General features: G+C 40.6%; 2 protein-coding genes across 3 annotated transcripts in view; one reads left to right on the top strand and one right to left on the bottom strand.

Annotated features, from left to right (window-relative positions):
* Positions 1-6,284, top strand: part of wipi2 (WD repeat domain, phosphoinositide interacting 2) — a 55,780-nt gene extending 49,496 nt beyond the window's left edge. For both annotated transcript variants that reach the window (XM_048551942.2, XM_048551941.2), the window contains 2 exons: positions 840-970; positions 3,029-6,284. In XM_048551942.2, coding sequence (XP_048407899.1) covers positions 840-970; positions 3,029-3,147 — 250 coding nt within the window. In that variant the 3' untranslated portion in view covers positions 3,148-6,284. The remainder of the gene's footprint in view (positions 1-839; positions 971-3,028) is intronic.
* A 4,759-nt stretch (positions 6,285-11,043) lies between these two features.
* Positions 11,044-24,094, bottom strand: part of LOC125462471 (actin-related protein 2/3 complex subunit 1B-A-like) — a 34,809-nt gene continuing 21,758 nt past the window's right edge. Inside the window, exons 6-10 of the mRNA XM_048552528.2 lie at positions 22,272-22,478; positions 21,085-21,160; positions 14,050-14,246; positions 12,359-12,449; positions 11,044-11,487 (exon numbers count right to left, since the gene is read on the bottom strand). Coding sequence (XP_048408485.1) covers positions 11,449-11,487; positions 12,359-12,449; positions 14,050-14,246; positions 21,085-21,160; positions 22,272-22,478 — 610 coding nt within the window. The 3' untranslated portion in view covers positions 11,044-11,448. The remainder of the gene's footprint in view (positions 11,488-12,358; positions 12,450-14,049; positions 14,247-21,084; positions 21,161-22,271; positions 22,479-24,094) is intronic.

Below are 24,094 nucleotides of genomic sequence, written 5' to 3'. Positions count from 1 at the left end.
ACTTAGATATTTTGTATGTGGTGTTTATCGTTCAAAACACTTAATTTGCTTCACTTAAACATGAGTAGATTGTCATTTTCATTGCTTGGGAAAATGGGATGTTTACTCTTTATGAAAGTTACTTGACCTCCATTATGCTGGTTTAATTGGGATAAATGTCAGGCAGGTTCTGTAAATGCTGGATAGTCGTCTTTCACAATTACTGACTGCAAGATGCAATCAGAAATCCAATCCTAATATGCACAATGTTTTGATGTGCTGTTGACTGTCTCAGAAGATGGAACAGTTCTCCTTGGATTTTTATAGTTATTTGCTTATAACCATTAAGGAAATCCTCTCTGTTAGTAATTGTAGTCCATACTAGCAAATCATTTATGCAAGACAGCTTGATGAATTTGAGTGTGTACTACAAGTCTAGAACTGACCATCTTATAAATAGAGGCCTGCTCCTGAGTTTGACCCTAATGAAAATTGGGAGATGGTTTGTCATTGCATTTATATTTCCTTACTTAAAAGTCAAGGAAACAATTTAATAGAATCAGTGCTTTTGACCAGATTAAGTTTTATTAAGATGCACTTTTTTTCATTGCTTCTTTAAAATTCATCCTGTGCAATGCATTCCTCAGATTTTTATTACAGGAATTTAGTTGTTTGAAAATTAATGTCTGCTTCCATACAATTATTTAAATAAAGTTCTATAAATCAGTGTGGTTACTGAATCTTTAATATTTTGACATTTTCTTTCAGTTCAGTGATTCAGATGGCCATGCAGTGAAAATAATTTCATGTGACATTCTTTTAAAAGACTTGATTTCTGTGCTGTCTGTCTTTCCTTGTAGGCTAGATGGTAGTGTGGAATCGGCCAATGAGATTCTGGAGCCTTCACCACACGACCGGCCATTAGTGTCTCAGACGTACAGTTCACCTGCTGCCAAAGTTACTTATACCCCTTCGTCGCCAACACGACATGGTAAAGAGCTGGTAGTAGTCTTGAACAATCATATTTGGGCATTTTTTTCAATGCATTGATAGGGAAGCCAATTAAATATATGGAGGGAGGGATAGAACAGGATGATAATGACATGTAGTAGTGTGGGAGCAGTTTGGCTGGCTGTCATTTTTCTGCACTACAAATTCTGAGTTGTTCTGAAGGCACTGTTTAATTAGAAATATACAGGTTTCCTTTCTTAATCCTTACAGCTTGTAATCAGAGCAGTAATTATGGTAACAGATGGAGCACAAGTGGAAAGACCAATACATGCAGTCCTTGTGAATGGGTTCTGTTCTTAAGTTCATTAGCTAGTTGATTTGTACGCAAGTCTGAACATGATGCAAGACAGTGTAAAATAACTCCTAAGTACAAGGAAACATTTGTCTGTTGGAACTTGAAAATTTAATATCAATACGCCCCTGAATTTGATCGCATTCATTATTACAAGTCTTCGTAGTTTGGATATTCTATATATCCCTGTATTGTGATATTTTAGTAACTGTGGAATCTTCCTTTTATTTTATTGATTTATTTGTGTTAATTTTCAGTTGTTCTGAAGTATTAACTACAACCATGGTAATGGTCATCAGTAATTGCTTTGACATTTCAGAGCATGTTTTTCGTGACTAACATCTAGATAGCTGAAAGAAATTTCATTGATTTTGATTGTGAGATTTGATTATAGCTGGGATGTATTAGACTATAATAAATGTTTTTGATTTCTAGGGATTCTTAAGTTCTTGGGGTTTCTTTAATGTATTATACATTGCATTCATTTCGACCAGACTTAGAATTGTAGAATTTTACAGTACAGAAGGAAGCCATTTGATTGGTCATCTGTATCGGCTCCCAAAAGAGGGAGTCTGTTGCTATAAATCAGTAGTGAGTTCACTTATGGAAAGAGCCAGAGTTTACACTTGTGCTTATTAGAAATGTTACAGTCTTTGGTGCTTATTGTATGATATGAAATTCATGGTGAAATGTTTCAAATCCATGGGAATATTAGCATTGCAGAAAGTCTGGTATTAACTAGGTTAAATTCTAGTTAGAGGATAACTAAGAACTTCTTACCAAAAAAATGCCTGTGGAATGGTAAAAGAATATTTAAATAATTAACACTGTCCCTTAATGAGATCATGCACTACAGTCTTTCACAAAATCTAACCAAATTACTTACTCTGCTGAATTAATTTCTTCCTGTACCCTTGATGGTCTATAGGGGATGAGTATCCAAAATATTAGATTCATTTTCCAGGTTTGTATAAACTAGTGAGACACTGGTCGGTTGTCTGGAAGTTTCAAATTTCATAGAATCCTTAAAGTCTGGAAACAGGCCATTTAGCCGAACAAGTCTACACCAACCCTCAGAGCATCCCACCCAGACCTATCCCCCTTTAACCCCCCTAATCTAGGCATCCCTGAACATTACAGGCAATTTAGCATAGCCAATCCACCTAACCTGTACATCTTTGGACTGTGGGAGGAAACCCACGCAGACACAGGGAGAATGTGCAAACTCCATGCAGTGGCCTGAGGTGGATTTGAACCCAGGTTCCTGATGCTGTGAGGCAGCAGTGCTAACTACTGAGCCACCGTGCTGCCCTTTTGTAAGTGTTGCTACTTTGTTGTAACAGTGGGCTTCTGGAGCACACAGAAATTCATCAGCTCCTTCAAACTGCCTGATTCAGTATCTGTTCTTGCTGAATGTGTACGAGTTGATTAATGTTGTGCACTCGAATGTAACAGAACTTTATAAAGCTCCATGCTGTTAGCAGGGCTGTCAGCCTATTTGGGGAAAAAAAGTGCGTACTATTTGCCTCCTGATGTCAGTAGGCAGTAACTTGCTGATGGAGTGGGACTGAATAGGAAAATTTTTGAGTTATATGAGCCAAGTGCTGTCAAATGGGATTAAGTTGGTTTGATATCTGGTTGGTGTGGATGAATTGGACTAAGGGTCTGTTTCTGTGCTTTATAACTCTGACTGTGATAAACTGAAATGACTTGAACTTGTTCTTTTATATTATCTGTTCTGTGCAGCCTATCCAGAGGACCAAGGAGCAGTGGGTGGAGTTGAACCAGATGATGATTTGAACATTGGCACACTGCGATTAGATGAAGACAATGAGACTCCTCCCTTGATTCTTAAGAGCGAGTGACTTTTGACTTGTGAACTGGCACATGTTGACAGAGTGAACACTTGCAATTAACTGTATTGTGATGCTGCTACAGACTTTTATCGTTGCAGGACAGAAAGTGAAGAAAAGTATGAAAGGAAAATTTTAAATAAAATTGTAGCTGTAGCTTAATTCTTTAATATTGGGTAAGAAATATATTGTTTTTCCCTCAGTGGCTTTTAATTCCTGTAAAGAATTAGAGTAAATGTCTTTTTTTTTCTCTTTCTGGCCAAAACACGATGTGCTGCCTGATGCAGCCTGGAGCCTATTCGCTTTGCATGTATACATGTGCCAAGAGTTGAGAGTTTAGAAGCCACTATAATATTGCCAGTCTAGTTGTTCTCCCACTGAATTCATCTTTCGTTACATAATGCAAATGGAAAAAAAAATTGCAGTACCTTGTTCCTCTATCCTGAGCAATAGGTTTCCAAAGAGTTGTAAGGTAGCAACCCCACCCAATCCAGTTTCTTAAAAACAATAAAACATTCTTTCTGGCTTCCTGTATTTGGAACTTCGTGGAAGTTTGTTGAGCTGCTGAAATCAGACTAATGTGAAGTTCTGGTCCTTAGAATTTCAGTCTTTTGGGGCAAACTGATCATTTTTACAAAAAAAAACTTGCTCCAAATAGGGATGGTTCATAGTGTGTGACAGCAAAAATGAATCACAACCTTATCCTAAGGGTTTAAATTTTGAGTGAATATTTGTAATTTACTCTGAAAATAAAAGCTGGTATACCATGTTTGTTGAATTATGTGGTTACAACAGTTTTTTTTTCTAGGGAAATGATATTTAGGGCACTACTTCTTTCCTGCGTCTTGACCACCTTGCATTTCTGCTGGCATGTCTGTAATTGCTGTATGTCAGATGGGGTGGGGTTGCTACTTTGTGCCTCAGATTGGAGAATGGTTTAGCAGTCTGACTTTGGAATTTTTTTTTCTATTGTCCAAATGGACAAACTTCAGCAAGCCAGTATCCAGCCAGTACCGAAATCCACTTGTAGCCTCTGGCAAAGTGTTTCAGAATTCTTACAATGTAGCAATCCTACAATAATGGTTTTTCGTTCATCAGCGGCAGCAATAAAGAAGCACATTTCAAGTGCTGGTTGTTAAAATGAGATCATTGAAAGGGACCATGGAATTGTTTTACTTTTTAGCTTTAAGTTAAAATGTGAAGGTTTTGCTTATATTTAATTAAGTTCAATAGTTGGACATGATCTGGAAAGTTAATTTGAGAAAGTTGCCAAGGAGAGGTAATGGTTTGCTGGAATTTGGCCATTTCCACAACTAAATGATGCAGTAGAGACTATTTTTTTTAACATAGGTATGAAATGACTGGATTGAGTCCAAATTGTAATGTTCGACTTACAAACCCCCTGGTCATGATAGACATAAATAACTCATTTATGATTTGTTTCACCTGTGCCTAATGTTCTGCAGAGCACATCATGTTTGGGATTAGTATGACCAAAAGCTATTGAAAACTAGGTATTAACACAAAATGCCCACTGATCATCTAAGTGATGATATAGGAGAGCCCTCCGTTATCTTCTAGTATTCACAGATGCCTGTTGCTAATAAGCAATCAGCCTTAAAAATTCTGCAGTGGTAATTTATTTGACAGTGGTATTGAGGAAATTGACTGCTACTTTGTTTAAACTCATCTGCAGCTTTTTGGGCTGTTATTAGCAAATTCCTTAAGCTCCTATCTGTGGCCATACTTAATAGAAGAGTGCACTTGATATTCTTAACACTTGTCCCATCTGCTATCCACTGTTACCCAGAGGGTCTCATTGTGCTGGTAGGTGCCTTGCATGCCCACTTTACAATATTGTAATCCAATATGTACAAGGATGTGATTGGTGATGCTAAAATATTTTATTGTTTAGATGTGTTGCTGAAATGTTGCACCTTTTATTGAACTTTGTTTAAAGATTGACAGAACAATGTGAAAAATGCTTTCCAATCATTAGTATTGCAGCAGAATTAATCTGTGCATTGTATTCTGTTCCCCAGCAACTGAATATGGGATTTGTTGAAGCTCATGTTTTTTGGAGGAGACTGTCTGAAAATGTCCCAAAACTGCACCGATGCTTGTGTGTTTTTAAGTCTGTACCCACATTAACTGTCATCAGCAACTGGGATTTCTAGTTGTTACGGTACACTAAGATGATCAAACCTTGGATAGTAAAGGGAGCCAATATCAAATCGCTTGATGCAGGGCAACAGGCCACATCTGTTAGATTTGATGTGCTCAGTGATAACATTTCTTGAGCAAACTAAGATTTCATATTTATGATATTGAAGGAATCCTTTTAAAGCTAGGCTTCATCAGTGAGTGAATAACTTAGCCGTTTGGACTGAATGAGGTGCTTTCAGCTACGACTGTATTAAAGCACAGAAGCTGGTCTGTGGGAGTCAGAGCTAGAGAAGGGAAACTTGAACCTGACTTTCTCCACTCCTGTTTGCTACCCCAAAAGCACTACTTTAATAAATGTGAGATGAGAATTGGGCTCAGCTCTGCAGTACCCTCCGCTGGTTCAAAACGGCTGACAATCCACCGAAGTCCAGACTCTTGAGTAAAGAATAGCTGTTTTGGATTCTGTACCGCAACCTGTATTCTGAGTCTGGGACAAGTGTAGGGTGGGAGGTGAACAAGCAGAAAGGAGGAGGTAGAAACAATGGTGTATCCTGTGAACTAACTAAATTCTACATTGAACAGAAATGTATTTTGTTTTAATCCAACTTTTGGTACTGACATTTTTGATGTTTAGTGTAAACTGAAGTATTTTTGCTTTCAAAGTATGATCCCAGAATTATGGTATGCTTCTGACATGTCATTCCAGATTAGTTCTGAAGTATATTGGTATCCTCAAAGCTTACATTTTATGTTTTCTGATGTAGCACTGTCCTTCTGATAGCAAAAGTATTTGTGGTGTAAACATTTGTTTAATAGTATGAGGGTGTCATTGTGTTGAGTAGATTTTTAACTGTTGGGTTGTTGCCTATCTAGGAAATATAAATCGGGGAAGGTGATCTATCTCTCATGGGACATGTTCCTGATTTGCTTCTCATTTGACTCAAATAAAAAATTAGTGTTTTTTTTGCCAGTTTAAAAATGAATTTGGTAAAACTTGTAAATTGAATAGTTTAGTTTGCAGCAGAGGTGAAAGACAATGAATTTGCACATTTTAGCACAGTGCTAAATACTGAAGAAAGATTTCAAAAGAAAATTAAAAGCAATTAACTAGCCAAAAATGCTACTTTTGACTCCTGTCTTTTGAGATGCCTCAATACCTGATAATGGGATTGAATGCGGCAGGTTTGGGGGATGAAGTTAGGTGCTGGTGGCTGTTATATTCCATGTTGACCTTCACCCAGTTCCCAAACAGATTGCAGGGAGTTTCAACCTTGTGAAAAAATGCAACACGCTGTTTGAGGCTGAAGGTAGCTTCAAAGATCCTTTGATAGGTTTCCTTTCTCTGGGGGTGGGTGCAGTACAATTGACCATGGTGCCTTGCAGTTAGGGAGAGGAAATATAGTTGAAGAAGGCACTATTATCTGCTCACTTCTACTCTGTATATGGAGAGGAAAAATAACCAAAAATGTCTCAGTCCTTTACAAGCAAGAGAGTGAACATGAAGTGATGACACTGTTAGATTTCACTGTAATAGTCTCTTGATTAGTCCTTGGCTACTTCTAAGCTTAAGAGTATCAATCAAGAGTGGGTAATTGCTTGTACTGCAAGCACACTGCTTTCTTCTGTTGGTGATGGAGAATAATCATAACTCCTATTGGGGTGGGCAGTGAAATTCAGCTATTTACCAGTGTCCTGAAGAAAACATTTTCAATCCTGGTATTTTGGACCAGTCACCTAAGTTGTGCTTCATAACCTGAGTAGTAAGTTTTTTTTGGTAAGTGTGTGCTGGTAGAAATTTTCCTACCTCTGCTTTCAGATATGTTTATATTATAGGTTGAGTTAATATCCAAGTGCTTCCTTGAAAAATTTAAATGGTATCACTGGATTATAGTAAAGTAAGTCTTTGTTCCAGAATGAATCAAGTTTTAGTCTCTTCAGAACTGGAGTTGTTTTCCAATTGCTCTGTCAAAAATCGGTGTCTGTCTATTTCAGTGTTGAAAACCAGTTTGTTTGATTAGCTAGTTATTTTTAAATTATTTGGCTGTAAAGCATGTTCATGGCTCAACTGAAGTTTTGAAACATCATCTAATGTACACAGAGTATAACAACTCATGGGAGTGATCCTTCCTATAAAGAAATTATTACAAATGAGTAATGCAAGGATTTCACTTTGATTTACAGGACATTAATGTCAATTTTATCAGTTAGTCTAATATAATTTTGCTTCTCTATATTTTACCTGCAAGCAAAATGGACCATTCTGTAAAAATAAAATTACACAATATATATAATGTGGACCTCTTGTGGTGCAGTGTTAGTGACCCCTTCTGCTGGACCAGGAGGTCCAGGTTCAAGTCCCATTTGCCTTAGAGGTGTATAATCATCTCTGAACAGGTTGATTAGCAAAATAGGACTGCAGCACAAATCTTCAAGGAGAATTAGAGATGGGCAGTAAATGCTGCCCTTGCTATCCAAATTTCATGAACAGATGAAAAGATCTGTAGAATGCCAGCACTCAAGCAACCTCCTAACCCTCTGCATCAGACCCCATCAGCATAATCCTATTTCCTTTGCTAGCTTCCTGTTGTGGCAGATTTCATATTAATTTACCAAGATTCTAAATTGATTTATTTGTGACTATCTTTTGTTTATAGCCCCTAGCGTTGGTCTCCTCTTCAACTGAAAACATCATTGACTACCCCTGCATAATGTTAAAGCCACCTAGTGGGTAAGCTTCAGCTGGTGCTATTCATGATAATCAGTTCAACGTTCTCTGATTTGGTAGGAACGTGATTCACAATTTGTATTCTCCTGTGAGTAATAAATTGCCATTAGTTATTAACCTTGTGCAAGTAAAACTATGTTGGATAAGAGTCATTATTTATAGGTCTCTGCTGGAGGAAAATATTGTCTCAATGAACAAGAGTGAAATGAGTCTCTATTGCAAAACTTGATGCCAGCTATATTCCATAAATATCAACTGCTGACCGAGCAGGTCAATTGTTATTATTGGAAGCAAACTTCAGGTAAATTTGAATTTATTTCCCGAGTGGTAGATCATAGCTGCACAGGATGAAGTCGAGGAATGTAGCATGTTATTGGAGGAGGGGGGACTGGAAAGGCTGAAGGCTAATGAAGCCTTTTAATGCCAGCGTGAACTTCATGAAAAGGACACATTGATTTCAGCCAATGCCTGTAACTTTTATTGTAGAAACAGATATGGTGAGTTTCCCATCTAGGAGATTGTTTGTTTTAAACAACTGTCAATTCAAAAGGAACTGTTAAAATTCTCAACATTAGCAATGTGTTACATCTGAGTAAGCCCAGAGCTTAGAATGGCAACTATGCTGGAAATGTAAAAATAATCAGACTAGTGTTTTCTTTTCCCTGAAGAATAATGCCACTTGCACAGAACTAGGTCATTACTTAGTGTAACCAGAAGTTAGGGATGCTGTAAGAAGGAAACCTACTTTTATAATAGCAATACACGTGCCCTATTCTCGATCCTATTTGCAAAACAGAACACAACATAGGACAATGTAAAATAGCTGTCAGCATGAGGAAACGCTCATGTCTGATATAGGTTTAATCCACACCTGTAGATGATCACGTTCATAAATCATATCTGTAAATTTGTCCCCCTGTAGAAGTGATTCAGTTGATACAGTAGCAAAAATGGCTTAGTGTTTGACAGCACCACACGTCTGGGTTGGAATCCAATATATTGGACCCAGATCAAACTAAAAGTAGTTTTATCTTTGGAGTTTCCTGGCTGGACTTCTGGGCCATGGACTTCTCCGATGAAGTCATTTAATCAAGCACTCATACTAGTCCTGTTCATAGGTGTTATTAATTTCCATGTGGTTCATAAAGAATTTGAAATGTTTCAAAGAGGGATCTTAATACAGGATATTTGGAGTGTAGTAATTTTGAAAATGTTTAACAAAGCAGATGTTCACCTGGCAAGAACATCTCACAGGGCATCCACCGGTAGCAGGTTTTGGTGTAAAGATGCTTCAATTGTTCAGCATTTTCTTTTAAACTGACCTGTTAGTAGATCAATTATGAACAAGTGGCTAAAGTAGTGGCATGGAAATGTGTAATCTTTATCTGAATTTCCAGAAATTATTCAGTAAAATCCCCCATAAGAGACTTGGTTAAAGTTGAGGTCAGGAAATGGGCTGAGTGGAATGAGACAGAATAAGGACTTCGGGCAGGTACGTCGGATCCCATGTGATGATTTGGATCTGCTGATGAAATAAGTGGGAATAACTTTGGAAAAATGGATTTTATTGCAGTTAAAGGGAAGTTGTTCACTTAGGTCTGAAAAGGATAAAACAGGATACTTTTTAAATGGTGATAAGCTAGGACCAATGGAGCTGCAAAGTAACTTGGGGGTTCAAGTACATGTAATTTAAGTACCATAATCAGGTACAGAAAATAATTTATAGTTGGATTATAGTAGTGGTTTTTTTTTTTACACAGTACATGATTAGATCACACGTGAAGGACTGATCAGTTTTGAACGGTACATTTATGCCCTGCAACGTGTAGTGTATTATCATGATATCAGAGCTTCAAAGACTAAGTAAAACTAGGGTTGTATTTCCTGCAGTGTAGAAGCATGGTAGATGATTTGACCAAAGCATGGAGTAAAATATATTGGAAGAAGTTTTCTCCTAATGAATTGTCAAGATAAAGGGGATATAGTTTTAAAAACTAGTGACAAATTTCAGGACTGAAATTTAGACCCCGCTCCCGCTCCAAACAATAGGTGCTAGATATTAAGGAACAAGAGACAAAGTCAAATACAGGAAGGTAAGTAACAAAAGTAGCCATGTTGTCACGAGAAAGAAAAACTGGCTTGAGGCTAAATAGCAAGCTGTGCCTGTGTTCCTGCAAAGCACTGCTTTGTCCATGCAGTTTGGAGTTGAAGCACAAGATGGCAGCAATAGCTGTAGATCAGAGATTACAATGATTCAATTTGTCATCAGAAATGTGCATCAAGTACACCTGAAAACAATGAAACAATTTGCATCGAGACCTGTTGGTAGATAAGAGCTGGACAGGCAGTGAAGAATGTGTATGAAGTGAGGGAGCAACAGTTTCAATAGCCTGTAAATAATTTACAAAGATGGAGATGCAATCAGTAGGACACAATTTGATCCATCAGTCTGTGCCAGTTTGCTGAGCTATTTGATTAGTCCTGATCCCTATCATTTTTTCCTTTTTAAATTTCAATAATATAGTTGTGTTCTGAAAGGGGAATGAAAAGAATTTCAGTTGCTGCTTGAAGAAAGTTTTTCCTCTCCCCAGCACCTGTCTTTTTGCCAATCACCTTCAATGTACTTTTGTTACCCAGCCACCTATTTATCCTTATTGAAAATCTTGAGATTGTTAAATCTCTGTTTAACCTTCAGCACAGTAAGTTGTGGCTGAACCGATTTGTATTTGAAAGCTGAGTAAGAGATAATGAAATACAAAACAAAAGTGTAAAACAACTATGCAACTGCAACACAAGACCCCAAAACAACCCTCAGCATGGGTCAGATTAATAATGTTTTTGCCTGTCTTGTACCCACTGAGCATGCATCCTTTGTGAGACTGACACAGCTTAAACATTCTCACTAGAGATGAGTACAGTATTTTACTTATTGTCCTCATTTAAAATGGAAGAACTGTTTATTCACAGGTTTTTTGTTCTCTAGTTGCAACCATAAGAAAAACAAATGAGAACAAAAATGTGCTTGATTTGTTAATTTTATTACTGCAAGAACTTTGATAGATTTCATCTTATGACCAGCAAAGATAGCCTGAAACTAATTAAACAGCGCAGATTCTTGCTTTTTAGAAAATCTTAAGTTTAAACTGACAAATCCCTGAGGACCCTAAATGGAACTTGCCCAAGGCACCATATGCAGCATTCAAAAGTAAAGCACAGAGTCTTTGCAAAGCAGTTCACTGAATTTCAGACTCCTGTACCTTGTGTACCAGGCATTATTAGGTACATGGATTATAATAAAGGGCATCACTCAATGTACTTTGCCTTTGAGTTGGTTGAAAATATGTTGCATTAAGCATAGGTATGTGAAAAAAATGACAGGGCAGTTTAAGGACTTGCAGATTTTAAGACATCAGTTCAATGATTCAGACAATCTTCAAATCTTTCAAATCAGCTTCCAGCGTCTGTGGGAGGAAGGAAAACAAAAAAAAACCTCAGATTTTAAGACAAGGAGTCTGCAAGTGCCCTCTTTTTAAAAAACATTTTACCATGTTGTTCTGTAATGAGATGCCCTGCTTCAGTTTTAGCTTTGATTAGCAGCAATGGGCAAATCCAGAATTGGTAAATTACAGGAGGAAGTTTCAAAAGTTCCCCTTCAAAAGTGAGAAACTACTGTGCTGGGGGGGGGGGGGGGGGGGGTGCAGCAGGGGGAGAAAGAGTGTGGGGGAAAATTGTTCAATTTCCCAAACTGGCCCTCAACTTTACGGCTTGAGTTTTCTCAGTTTGTGCCAAACTATATGATGCTTTGAGTTGTGCAGCCCAGAAAGCTGGTAGTGACAGGAGATTTTTCTGGTCAGGAAGATGATAGAGACTCAATTCACTACAGTGCTTGGTGGCCAGATGTTTGAACTCAGCACCGTGGATTAATTTAAGAAGAAATCTGAGATGGTGCAACTGGACAATAGCATGGAGGAACTTTGAAAACAAGGGAAGTGAATGAGCATCAATATAATTGTCAAAAAGTTTTCCTTAGTAGAACTAGCAACGGATTGTCAAAATTTGAAATGTTTGTTTAAGTGCAATGTTAATCTATTTCAGCATGGGGATGGGGCTTGTTTTCCTGACCCTACATCTCCGATTGCTGGAGGTAGGAATACTGGTCCTATATCCTCTCTTAAGAGTTGGGGGGAGTGCATAAGTAGCAATAGCTGGTCCCAAGTGCTGAGATCAGATCACAGACCAGGCCTCCTGTTTTATGAAGCTCAGTACCACACTTAAAGTTGACACATTTGGTGCAGGCGGTGGGAGGAGAGGAAGAGTCAGTGTAATTTTTACCTTAATATCCCAGATTGCCATTCCACCATCCATACCAGTGGTGCAAAATTTAGAACAGTTCTTCTTTCCACCCTCAACAATGGAAATTTGGCTGTAACAAAAAAGAAGAATTGTGGACGTAGAGTTGAGGGAATCTAATCTATAACTACTGAAAGCAGGCAGGAGCACTGAAGTAGCCTTGTAACTTTCTAGTCACGTGGCCCAGACATAGTGCCTTTATGTAAAGCACTGACTGACTCTAAGTTTAACAGTGGCTAATGAGACCTGAACTCAGACCTGATTTACTATAGAACAGAAATCAAGGAAGTCAGCTATTTAGTAACAACTTGTGGGCCAGCAAGTTAAGAATCCTTGGTTTTTAATCTAACATAAGATTCTGTTCTGTAATACTCTGCAATTTTGAACCTTCACATCAATTGGTTTCTTTACTGATTAGGTTGCATGGGAGCAAGTTTATCAGTATGACAAGGTATAAACTTAATGTCTTTGGAACTAATGCAGAGGCAGGCATATAACAGAGACAAAAAACCTTAAAATGTCAAGTCAGTTGGAGGATCTGTCTCTGCTCGTTAATCAGGAAATGGTTTGTAGTAAAGGCAGAACTGAAAGAGTCAAAAGTGAATCAATGGAGCATGCAATGTCTAATGGACTGCCTGACTTGTTCTCAAGCCAGTCTCTGTGGGTGTGGATACTGAGTCACCCAGAACACTGAATTCATTACAAGAAAATAAATGTTTGAACTGCACCGCATGGAAAAAAAAAAATTAGATTCTGGATTCGGAGGGTCTGAACAACACTTCACTTCCTGACTGTGCAGTATCTTTCTGAAGTAATAGATTTTCATTGATCCAAATCATTTGGTCGGTGTTAACATTTACAGGGCATGATATATAGCCATTTTATTTAATTATTGTATCATGTAACGACTATTCTAGGAAAGCAATGTTTGATCTCCTGGAAATCAGGCTTTGTTAGTAGTTTTGAGTTTTCCAGTACAGGTGACTGCTTCCCTGCCTTTCACAATTCTCTCCAAGTCACTTGGTTTCACTGCCTCTCTGAAACCCATTCATTTCCTCTTTCTCACCTCAGTGTTCTGAAAAATTTTCTTTTTCTGAGGGATGTTATCATTCATCCAGGAAAACTCATCTGATAATATCTGCTGTCTGATGAACTGTATGATTGATCTGAGCTACACACTGAGGGAGCAGCCCAGCAGTCAGCCATTATACCTCCATACTGGAGGTGGAGGCATCAACACCCTGAACGCAATGTTCCTTTGATTCTCAGAGAGCACCCTATCATAGGTCATGCTGCAACTGAACATTGCTCAGAAGCAGGTACAGGATGGACAGCCAATTCTGGCTTGCCCCATTCTTGTGAAAGCACTGATGGGCAAACCCACGTCATTGTTTACAGACAACCCCTAATATGGAGAAAGTGGTGATAAGTAGAGCTAGTGTAGTGTAGAGTTCTTCCCAAGTCAGATGCTCAGGTTTTTAAAATTTAGGTGACTCAAGCGATTTACATCATTTAAGTCTCACACCAAGAGACCATTTTATGCTTGCTGTTCTCACCACCTGGGGCTACAGCATTTTATTTTATCAAAGTGGCAGGCAATGAGGAGGAGAGTTGTAGAGTTCATTACAGTACAATGAGCAGAAATGTGAACCGGTACTTTTGAAAGACAGTACCTGATGCTGTTCTTGTGTAGGGTCTCCAGGGTGTTGGTGGTGTTATCAGCAGATGCAGTTTTATCCAGGTTCCTGAATTTTGCTAAAGCTGTCATTCCGCGTTGCACATTCTGCTTGGGAACATCCAGCTTCTTGCCGATTGTCACTGTGTCTTTGGTGCTATCATAAGTGAACAGCACAGGGTAGCAGTCATGACCCTAAGAAAAGGCAGCAGACTCAAAGTGAATGTTCAGGTCCTATATAAATTACAATTTACTTACACCTAGGGAATGAATTTTCATCTCTTTGCCTGCCATCATCTTTTATTAATGTACATTATGTAGGATACTACACCTAAGTGTTTCAATGTAAAACTCAAAGATTTATCTTTCTAATTGCTTTCTTACTAAAGGCATGAAAAATGCTGGGCTAAGGGTATCCAAGCACAAGCAGTCCTTTAGAAGTTGCTGAGGGTAGGCCATGTGCAAATTTCGTCAGCAGGCTAACTTTCACAGGATATCACCATGAGGTTGGCCTTGCATCTCACGTCCACATAGGCACTAGGAGTTAGCTGGCAGCATCTGAAATGAGCAATTTGACCGATATACACCTCTTTGCTAGGGCACTAGGCCAATTCAATGTTCAACATGCTACTATAGTATGGTCAGCCTGAGCAGTGTCCTTTATTTGATATTAGCACAGTAGACATGTACTGACTCAGGATGACCAAATATAATTTGCCTCCTTCAGCAGCAACACTTTGCAAAGCATAAGCCTAGTACAGCAAAATTTCACATCCATTCAGCCGAAATTGACCCTCACCCTTTCCTCAAGTTCACATCCAACTCCCTTCAAAAATTAGAATTTAACGTGCTCCTTTTAGGGCTTTTTTGATCGTGAGTCACCTGTCACTCAGCTCATCAAATCTGCTTCAAGATATTGTTAGAGTTATTGATAATACTCAATTCTACTTTAGTGCCGATTTCCTTACAGATTAAAAATCCATCTACCTCAGCCTTTTATGTACTTAATAACCCAGCCTCTCAAAGAATTGCAGAGATTTACTAGCTTCATGAAGAATTTCCTCATTTCTGTCTGAAACTATGACCTTCAACCCAGTTAAGCACCTTTTAATTTCAAATTCGCTACCTCACTCTGAGGGCACAATTTAATGTTGTTTGTGTTGATGCGGGGGAGGAGGGGAGGAAAGGAGAGAAGCTGGGTAAGGTCATCTCTTTGAGAAAGCTGCTTTAAAAAGTTGAGCAACAGTGGATGCTAGGATAAAGGATTCTGAGAGCCTGTTGGACCACAGGCATTTTCTCTTTCAAAGTATTTTAGAACATAGAACATAGAACATAGAACAGTACAGCACAGAACAGGCCCTTCAGCCCACAATGTTGTGCCGACCATTGATCCTCATGGATGCACCCTCAAATTTCTGTGACCATATGCATGTCCAGCAGTCTCTTAAATGACCCCAATGACCTTGCTTCCACAACTGCTGCTGGCAACGCATTCCATGCTCTCACAACTCTCTGCGTAAAGAACCTGCCTCTGACATCCCCTCTATACTTTCCACCAACCAGCTTAAAACTATGACCCCTCGTGCTAGCCATTTCTGCCCTGGGAAATAGTCTCTGGCTATCGACTCTATCTATGCCTCTCATTATCTTGTATACCTCAATTAGGTCCCCTCTCCTCCTCCTTTTCTCCAATGAAAAGAGACCGAGCTCAGTCAACCTCTCTTCATAAGATAAGCCCTCCAGTCCAGCAGCATCCTGGTAAACCTCCTCTGAACCCTCTCCAAAGCATCCACATCTTTCCTATAATAGGGCGCCCAGAACTGGACGCAGTATTCCAAGTGCGGTCTAACCAAAGTTTTATAGAGCTGCAACAAGATCTCACGACTCTTAAACTCAATCCCCCTGTTAATGAAAGCCAAAACACCATATGCTTTCTTAACAACCCTGTCCACTTGGGTGGCCATTTTAAGGGATCTATGTATCTGCACACCAAGATCCCTCTGTTCCTCCACGCTGCCAAGAATCCTATCCTTAATCCTGTACTCAGCTTTCAAATTCGACCTTCCAAAATGCATCACCTCGCATTTATCCAGGTTGAACTCCATCTGCCACCTCTCAGCCCATCTCTGCATCCTGTCAATGTCCCGCTGCAGCCTACAACAGCCCTCTACACTGTCAACGACACCTCCGACCTTTGTGTCGTCTGCAAACTTGCTGACCCATCCTTCAATTCCCTCGTCCAAGTCATTAATAAAAATTACAAACAGTAGAGGCCCAAGGACAGAGCCCTGTGGAACCCCACTCACCACTGACTTCCAGGCAGAATATTTTCCTTCTACTACCACTCGCTGTCTTCTGTTGGCCAGCCAATTCTGTATCCAAGCAGCTAAGTTCCCCTGTATCCCATTCCTCCTGACCTTCTGAATGAGCCTTCCATGGGGAACCTTATCAAATGCCTTACTGAAGTCCATATACACCACATCCACAGCTTGACCCTCATCAACCTTACTAGTCACATCCTCAAAAAACTCGATAAGGTTTGTAAGGCATGACCTACCCCTCACAAAGCCGTGTTGACTGTATTTGATCAAGCCATGCTCTTCCAGATGGTCATAAATCTTATCCCTCAGAATCCTTTCTAACACCTTGCAGACGACAGACGTGAGACTTACCGGTCTATAATTGCCGGGGATTTCCCTATTTCCTTTCTTGAAGAGAGGAATTACATTTGCCTCTCTCCAGTCCTCAGGTACGACTCCAGTGGAGAGCGAGGATGCAAAGATCTTCGCAAGTGGCGAAGCAATTGCATTTCTCGCTTCCTAAAGCAGCCGAGGACAAATCTGATCCGGGCCTGGCGACTTGTCAATCTTAATGTTTGACAAAATTTTCAGTACATCAGCTTCCTCTATCTCTATCCATTCCAGCATGCACACCTGCTCTTCAAAGGTTTCATTCACTACACAGGTCGTTTCTTTCGTAAAGACAGAAGCAAAAAACTCATTTAGGGCTTCCCCTACCTCCTCAGGCTCCACACACAAGTTTCCTATGCTATCCCTGATCGGCCCTACTCTTTCTTTGACCATTCTCTTATACCTCACGTAAGTGTAAAATGCCTTTGTGTTTTCCCGGATTCCTTCTGCCAAGCCTTTCTCGTGCCCCCTCCTGGCTCTCCTCAGACCATTTTTGAGCTCCTTCCTTGCCTGCATGTAATCCTCTCTAGCTGAACTTGACCCTAGCTTCCTCCACCTTAATGTAAGCTACCTTCTTCCTTTTCACTAGAAGCTCCACCGCTCTCGTCATCCAAGGTTCCTTTATCTTACCCCGTCTTGCCTGTCTCAGAGGGACATATTTACTCATCACTCCCAACAACTGTTCCTTAAACCATCTCCACATGTCTATAGTTCCCTTACCATGGAACAACTGCTCCCAGTCCATGCTTCCTAACTCGTGTCTAATCGCATCATAGTTTCCTCTTCCCCAATTAAATATCCTCCCATTCTGCCTAATCCTCTCCTTCTCCATAGCTATGTAGAATGAGAGAGTGTTATGGTCACTATCACCAAAATGCTCTCCCACCACAAGATCTGATACCTGCCCCGGCTCGTTTCCGAGCACCAAGTCTAGAATGGCCTCTCCCCTCGTCGGCCTGTCAACGTACTGCGTTAGGAAACCCTCCTGAACACACCTTACAAAAACAGCTCCATTCAAATCTTCTGCTCGAAGGAGGTTCCAATCAATATTAGGAAAGTTAAAGTCACCCATTACAACAACCCTACTACGTGCACACTTTTCCAAAATCTGTCGACCTATGCTTTCTTCAATCTCCCTGCTGCTATTGGGGGGCCTGTAGTAAACCCCTAACGAGGTGACTACTCCCTTGCTGTTCCTAATTTCCACCCATACTGACTCAGTAGGCAGATCTTCCTCGACAATGGAAGCTTCTGTAGCTGTGATACCCTCTCTGATTAGTAGTGCTACACCCCCTCCTCTTTTTCCCCCCTCCCTATTCTTTTTAAATGTTCTAAACCCTGGAATATCCAGCAACCATTCCAGCCCATGAGAAACCCATGTCTCTGTTATGGCCACAACATCATAGCACCAGGTACTGATCCATGCTCTAAGTTCATCACTTTTATTCCTGATACTCCTTGCATTAAAGCAAACACACTTTAACCGATCCCTTGGTTCCTTCCCAGGAAAATCCTTCCCACTAGCTGGTCTACCTCTTGCTACTGCCTCACCTGCATCAACGCTCACCTCTGGTATACAGCTCAGGTTCCCACCCCCCTGCCATACTAGTTTAAACCCTCTCGAACTACTCGAGCAAACCTTCCACCCAGGACATTGGTCCCCTTCCAGTTCAGATGCAACCCGTCCTTCTTGTACAGGTCCCACCTTCCCCAGAAGGCATCCCAATTATCAACATATCTGAAACCCTCCCTCCTACACCAGCTGCGTAGCCACGTGTTCAGCTGCGCCCGCTCCCTGTTCCTCACCTCGCTATCTCGTGGCACCGGTAGTAAACCAGAGAACACTACTCTGTTCGTCCTGCTCTGCAGCTTCCATCCTAACTCCCTGAAATCACTTTTTATATCCTCAAACCTATTTCTGGCTATATCATTTGTGCCAATATGTAACACGATTTCTGGCTGTTCACCCTCCCCTTTCAGAACTTTATACACCCGATCGGAGACGTCCCGGACCCTGGCACCAGGGAGGCAACATACCTTCCGGGAATCCCGATCTTGCCCACAAAATCTCCTGTCGATTCCCCTAACTATCGAGTCCCCTACCACGAGTACTTTTCTATTCTGCCCCCTTCCCTTCTTTGCCACAGTGTCAGGCTCAGTGCCAGAGAACTGACTACTATGGCTTTCCTCTGGTAGGTCAACCCCCCCAGCAGTATCCAAAACGGTATACTTATTGCTGAGGGGAATGCCCACAGGGGATCTCTGCACTGTCTGTCTGTCCCCTTTCCTCCCCCTAACTGTAACCCATCTATCCTTGTCCTGAGCCTTAGGAGTGACCAACTCCCGGTAACTCCTCTCAATTACCCCCTCTGCCTCCCGAATGATCCGTAGTTCATCCAGCTCCAGCTCCATTTCCCTAACACGGTTTTCAAGGAGCTGTAGCTGGGTGCACTTCCCGCAGATGTAGCCAGCGGAGACGTGTGCCACATCTCCCAACTGCCACATTTTGCAGGAGGAGCAAGCAACTGCCCTAGCATCCATACCCCACTTATCTGAACACCCACTCAATACTAAAGCAAAAAGCTCATTTCAAGTAATAATAACAAATTAATAACAAACTTATGTTCAATAGAGAAAGTTTAGAATGAACCTTACCTTATTAACTAGGTTAGAGGAGGAGGGCGGATGGGAGACACTACAGTTGTAGAGTGATATAACCTAACTCTGACCAAACCTTTGACCTTCTGCAACTTTTAAGATTTGATAATGCTCCTGTGGAGTGCCTTGGGATATTCTGTCACATTTCAGAAACCATATTGATCTATGTCATTGTCGGTTCTTCTAACAATTATCTTAAATCTCTGTCCTCTGATTACTGACCCTTCGCCAGTGGAGACAGTATCTCTAACATACTCAAAACACTTCTAAAATTTTCAGCACTTCCATTAAATCACCTAAGCTTTTCCAATTACTTTACATCCAGGTACCAAACCACTAACATCAGCTCTACATCTCTTTTCAAGTATGTGAAAGAACTGTTTTCAAAGAATTGTTATGTTGCAGTGGGAGGCCATTTGGCTCATCTTGCCCACACTGACTAAGCATTTTAATTGAGCACCAATCTTATTCCTGCCTTTTCCTCGTAACCCCGTGCATTGGGTGATTGATTATTTAAATAATGTTCTCTTGAATGCTTCCACTACCACTTCCAGGCAGTGCATTCCGAACTCTCGACAACTCACTTGTTCTCATCTTGTATTTTACTGTAAAACTCTTTAAAACCGGTGTCCTCTGATACTTGAACAGTTTCTCCCCTATCCACTCTGTCCAGACCCCACATGATTTTTGACAAATTTTATCAGTCTCCTCTCAAAGGAAATCAGTTCCACTTATTCATCAATCCTCATCAGAACTGAAAATGTCATCCCTGGAAACATGCTTGTAACGTCTTCTGCACTCACTCCTGTGCTTTCACATCCTCCCTATAGTGTGGTACCTAGAATAGTACACAACACTCCAGTTGGTGACTGACCAGTACCTAATATAAATTTATCATTCCCTGCTCTTGTATTCCATGTATCTATTTATGAAGCCGAGAATACCGTGCTTTATTAATAGCTCTCTCTAGCTGTCCTGATACTTTAATGATTTAATGCATGTATACATCAAGGTGTCTCTAATCCTGAGCACCCTTTAGAATAATCACACTTATTGTAACCATCTGTCTGTTATTCATTCCCAAATGTATCAACCTCACCACTTCTCTGCATTGTTAATTTGCCATCTGTCCAGCCAGTGTGTCAGTGTCCTTCACTGGTACAGTCTGCAAACTTTGAGATTATTCTGCACACCAGGATCCAGATCATTAATGTAAATAGAAAAAAAGTTTTAGTCCCAATACTAACACCTGGCAAACTCCAATATTACTTTTCAGGGTGTAGGAAAATTTCATATTGATTATTACTCTGGCTGTTAGCCATCAACTAAGTTTATATTTTTCAATGTTTGAGAAGAAATTCTTCCAAGCAGCTTGGTCCCTTGTGGACACAGCGACACTTAGAAACCAGATCCTGTTTGTAGAAAACAAAGTGTGAAGCTGGATGAACACAGCAGGCCAAGCAGCATCTCGGGAGCACCAAAGCTGACGTTTCAGGCCTAAATCCTTCAGAGTGTTCTCTGATGAAGGGTCTAGGCCCGAAACGTCAGCTTTTGTGCTCCTGAGATGCTGCTTGGCCTGCTGTGTTCATCCAGCTTCACACTTTGTTATCTTTGATTCTCCAGCAGCTGCAGTTCCCATTATCCCAGTTTGTAGAAATCCACTGGTGTCTGGCAAAGTGACTCACCGCTGCCACTAAACTGCTCTCGGTGATAAACGTAACAGTCAGGAGAGGTAGAGACGCAGTGTCAAGGGTAGTAATCCTGGAAGCATGAGAAAATAACTCAGGTCAGTAGAAAAACGAAGAACAAACAGATAACATATCCCAGGAGCTTCTTGACACTAAGTCTCGGAAGCATTACAGTACAGAACGAGGCCATTAGGCTGAGACACTGTTGCACCTGGCCTTAGCTGCATAATCTGGGTACATCTCTCAACATAACCCAACTGTATCCTTCCCCAACACATTAATATTCCACAGGCAAGACAATTTGAGGCCTAGTGTAGATTCTCTGCAAACAGCAGACAGTTGGGTTTTCCTGAAATCTTTGTCAGCTCCAGGTTCCTGCTGCAACTCCACAGACACCCTTTGTATGCTATGGGAAAGCTATTTGGGCCAGCAGCCTTATTGATGTGGATATTCAGCAGGACTGCAAGACACTCGGAGGAGACACGCTGACAGACAGCAGTATTATTGTAGAGAGGGGAGAAAGGATCCTGCTTTCATTTCCACAAAGTAAATTTCAATCAATCAAACATGACTGGGGCAGCCATCCCTCAGATGCACTCATTGTCAATAAAGTACAACAAAAAGCAGCCTGGGCCTACCTGACTTTGAGGGATGTCCGCTTCCTGAAGAGCTCTTCAATGATGCCTGAGAAATTATCCAGCTAAATTGCAGACCTCCTTGGGTCACAAAATTGGCTGTATATCAGCATTGGGTCAGTAACGTAGACACAAAGAAGTCTATCTTCTATCCCATCATTAACATAATACCAGTTAATGGAAAGACTAGAATATCTACTGGGAATATGTGCATTATCCTGATTGAATGAGAGAATGGTGCAGAGGTCTCTCAACATAACGCATACACTCTGGAATGGAGATGTGTGTTGCCACACAAAACCTGCTCAGAGCAGTACTGCGAATACCTTTGATGACCAAGTGACCACTATTGATGCAAAGTGTAAGAGGGGCTCTACACTGGTAGCAGTTTGATGTTAAACATGACTACTGTTCTGACTTTTCTAGGAAAAAAAAATGTACATTTTACTCACAAAACCACATTATGAAAAGTTGTGTTGTTTGGACCATTTTTGCATTTAAAAACATGTTCTCAAACTGTAATGAGCGTGGTTTAAAATGGAGGCTTACGTTGATTTCTTGTTGGCATCAGTGACACACACAGTGCTATCATGGCTGACCCAGACCAAGCGGTTCCCGCTATCAGAGAAACAGACTCCATGAACCCAGCCTCCAGTTCCACTGGACTCGAACAAAAGTTCTCCAAATGGCATCTTCGAACCCCACGGCGTGGGGGATGGTTTCTCCTCAACCTCCTTAATGTAGGCAGAGAAAACCCTGATGATGAGAAAGTTTTAGTGTAGTTAGAATGCTGGCAACGAAACTACATTCTTATAGCTAGCTACTGCCAAGCACTGTGCATTCTTGAGATTCTAACTGGCCTAAGGCTGTGATAAATCCAATAGTATCAGAATCACAGAAGTCACACAACACCAGGTTATACTCCAATAGGTTTCTTTGAAATGAAAAGCTTTCCGAGGTAAGAGAGAAGCACACAGATGGAGAGAAATCAAGAAGAATATACAAATGGTGTGAGCAGAGTGCTGAAAAATATATCCCTGTAGGTGATCCATGGTGAGTGTAAAATGTCAACAGCTGTATAACAAGCAAAGAGATGACCTATCATCTGATTTAAATGAGGCAGAGAGATAATTACAAATAATTAAAAATAAGGTGGTGCTGGAGACAAACCAAATGACCGGAATAACAGAATAGTTAGACCCTCGGCATGTGACTGAAGTCATAAAGATTCCAAAAGTGTACAAACTAAGGTAGATCATAACAATTTAATCAGGTGACATTTAGCCTATTTTTGGGTAAGCTTTCTCCGAGGCAGCCTTCGAGATACACAACCCAGAATCACTGAGCAGAAATTGATCGCCAAGTTCTGTACCCATGAAGACAGCCTCAACCATGATCTTTGTTCAAGCTGTATTAAGTGTGACCCCACTATAACCATTCTGTATCTGTATAATTGTGCCTACCCTTCTGTTTAGTCACCGTCACCTGGATAAATTGTTATCTCCTCTCTTAGTTTGTACACTTTTGGATTATTTATGACTTTAGTCAGACCCTCGGCATGTGCGATGGTTCTAAGTTATTCTGGTCATTTGGTTGATCTCCAGCACCACCTTATTTTTAAACTTTTGTGTCATTTTTTCTCTGCCTCATTTAAATCGGATAATAGGTCATCCCTTTGCTTGTTATACAGCTGTTGACATTTTACTCACACCGTCTAACACTTTGGATCACCTACAGGGATTTACTTTTCGACACTCCGCTCAAACCATTTGCATGGTCTTTTGATCTCTCTGTCCATAAATTTTGGCTGTGTGCCCCCTCTCTCACTTCACCTGTTAACGAGGCTATGCTCCAAAAAGCTTTTTATTTCAAATAAACTCTTGGACTATAACCTGGTGTCATGTAACTTCTGACTTAGTCCAACACTGGCACCTCCAAATCACAGAAGTGGTATGGCACAGAAGGTGATAGTCAGAACTGCTGAAGTTGGAATCAGAGATAACACTTGTGTGGAGCTGAAGGAACACAGCCGGCCAGGCAGCATCAGAAGTGCAGGAAAGTTGACGTTTTGGGTTGGGACCTACCTTCAGACCCAAAATGTCAACTTTCCTACTCCTCTGATGCTGCCTGGCCTGCTGTGTTCCTCCAGCTCCATACTGTTATCTATGGTCCAGGAAGCCATTTGGCCCCCATGCTGCCTACACTGTTTCTTTTACCTAGCACCAATCTTCTGCCTTTTCCCTATATCCCTACACACTATTTCTATCATTAATAATCCAATGCCCCTCTTGAACCTGCCTTCATCTCATTTCCAAGCAGTGCCTTCCAGACCCCAAAATACTCACAGTGCAACAGAGTTTTTTTCACATATT

Source organism: Stegostoma tigrinum, chromosome 23, assembly GCF_030684315.1.
Source record: "Stegostoma tigrinum isolate sSteTig4 chromosome 23, sSteTig4.hap1, whole genome shotgun sequence".
Taxonomy (NCBI): Eukaryota; Metazoa; Chordata; class Chondrichthyes; order Orectolobiformes; family Stegostomatidae; genus Stegostoma; species Stegostoma tigrinum.
This window is presented reverse-complemented; position numbering and strand designations above follow the sequence as displayed.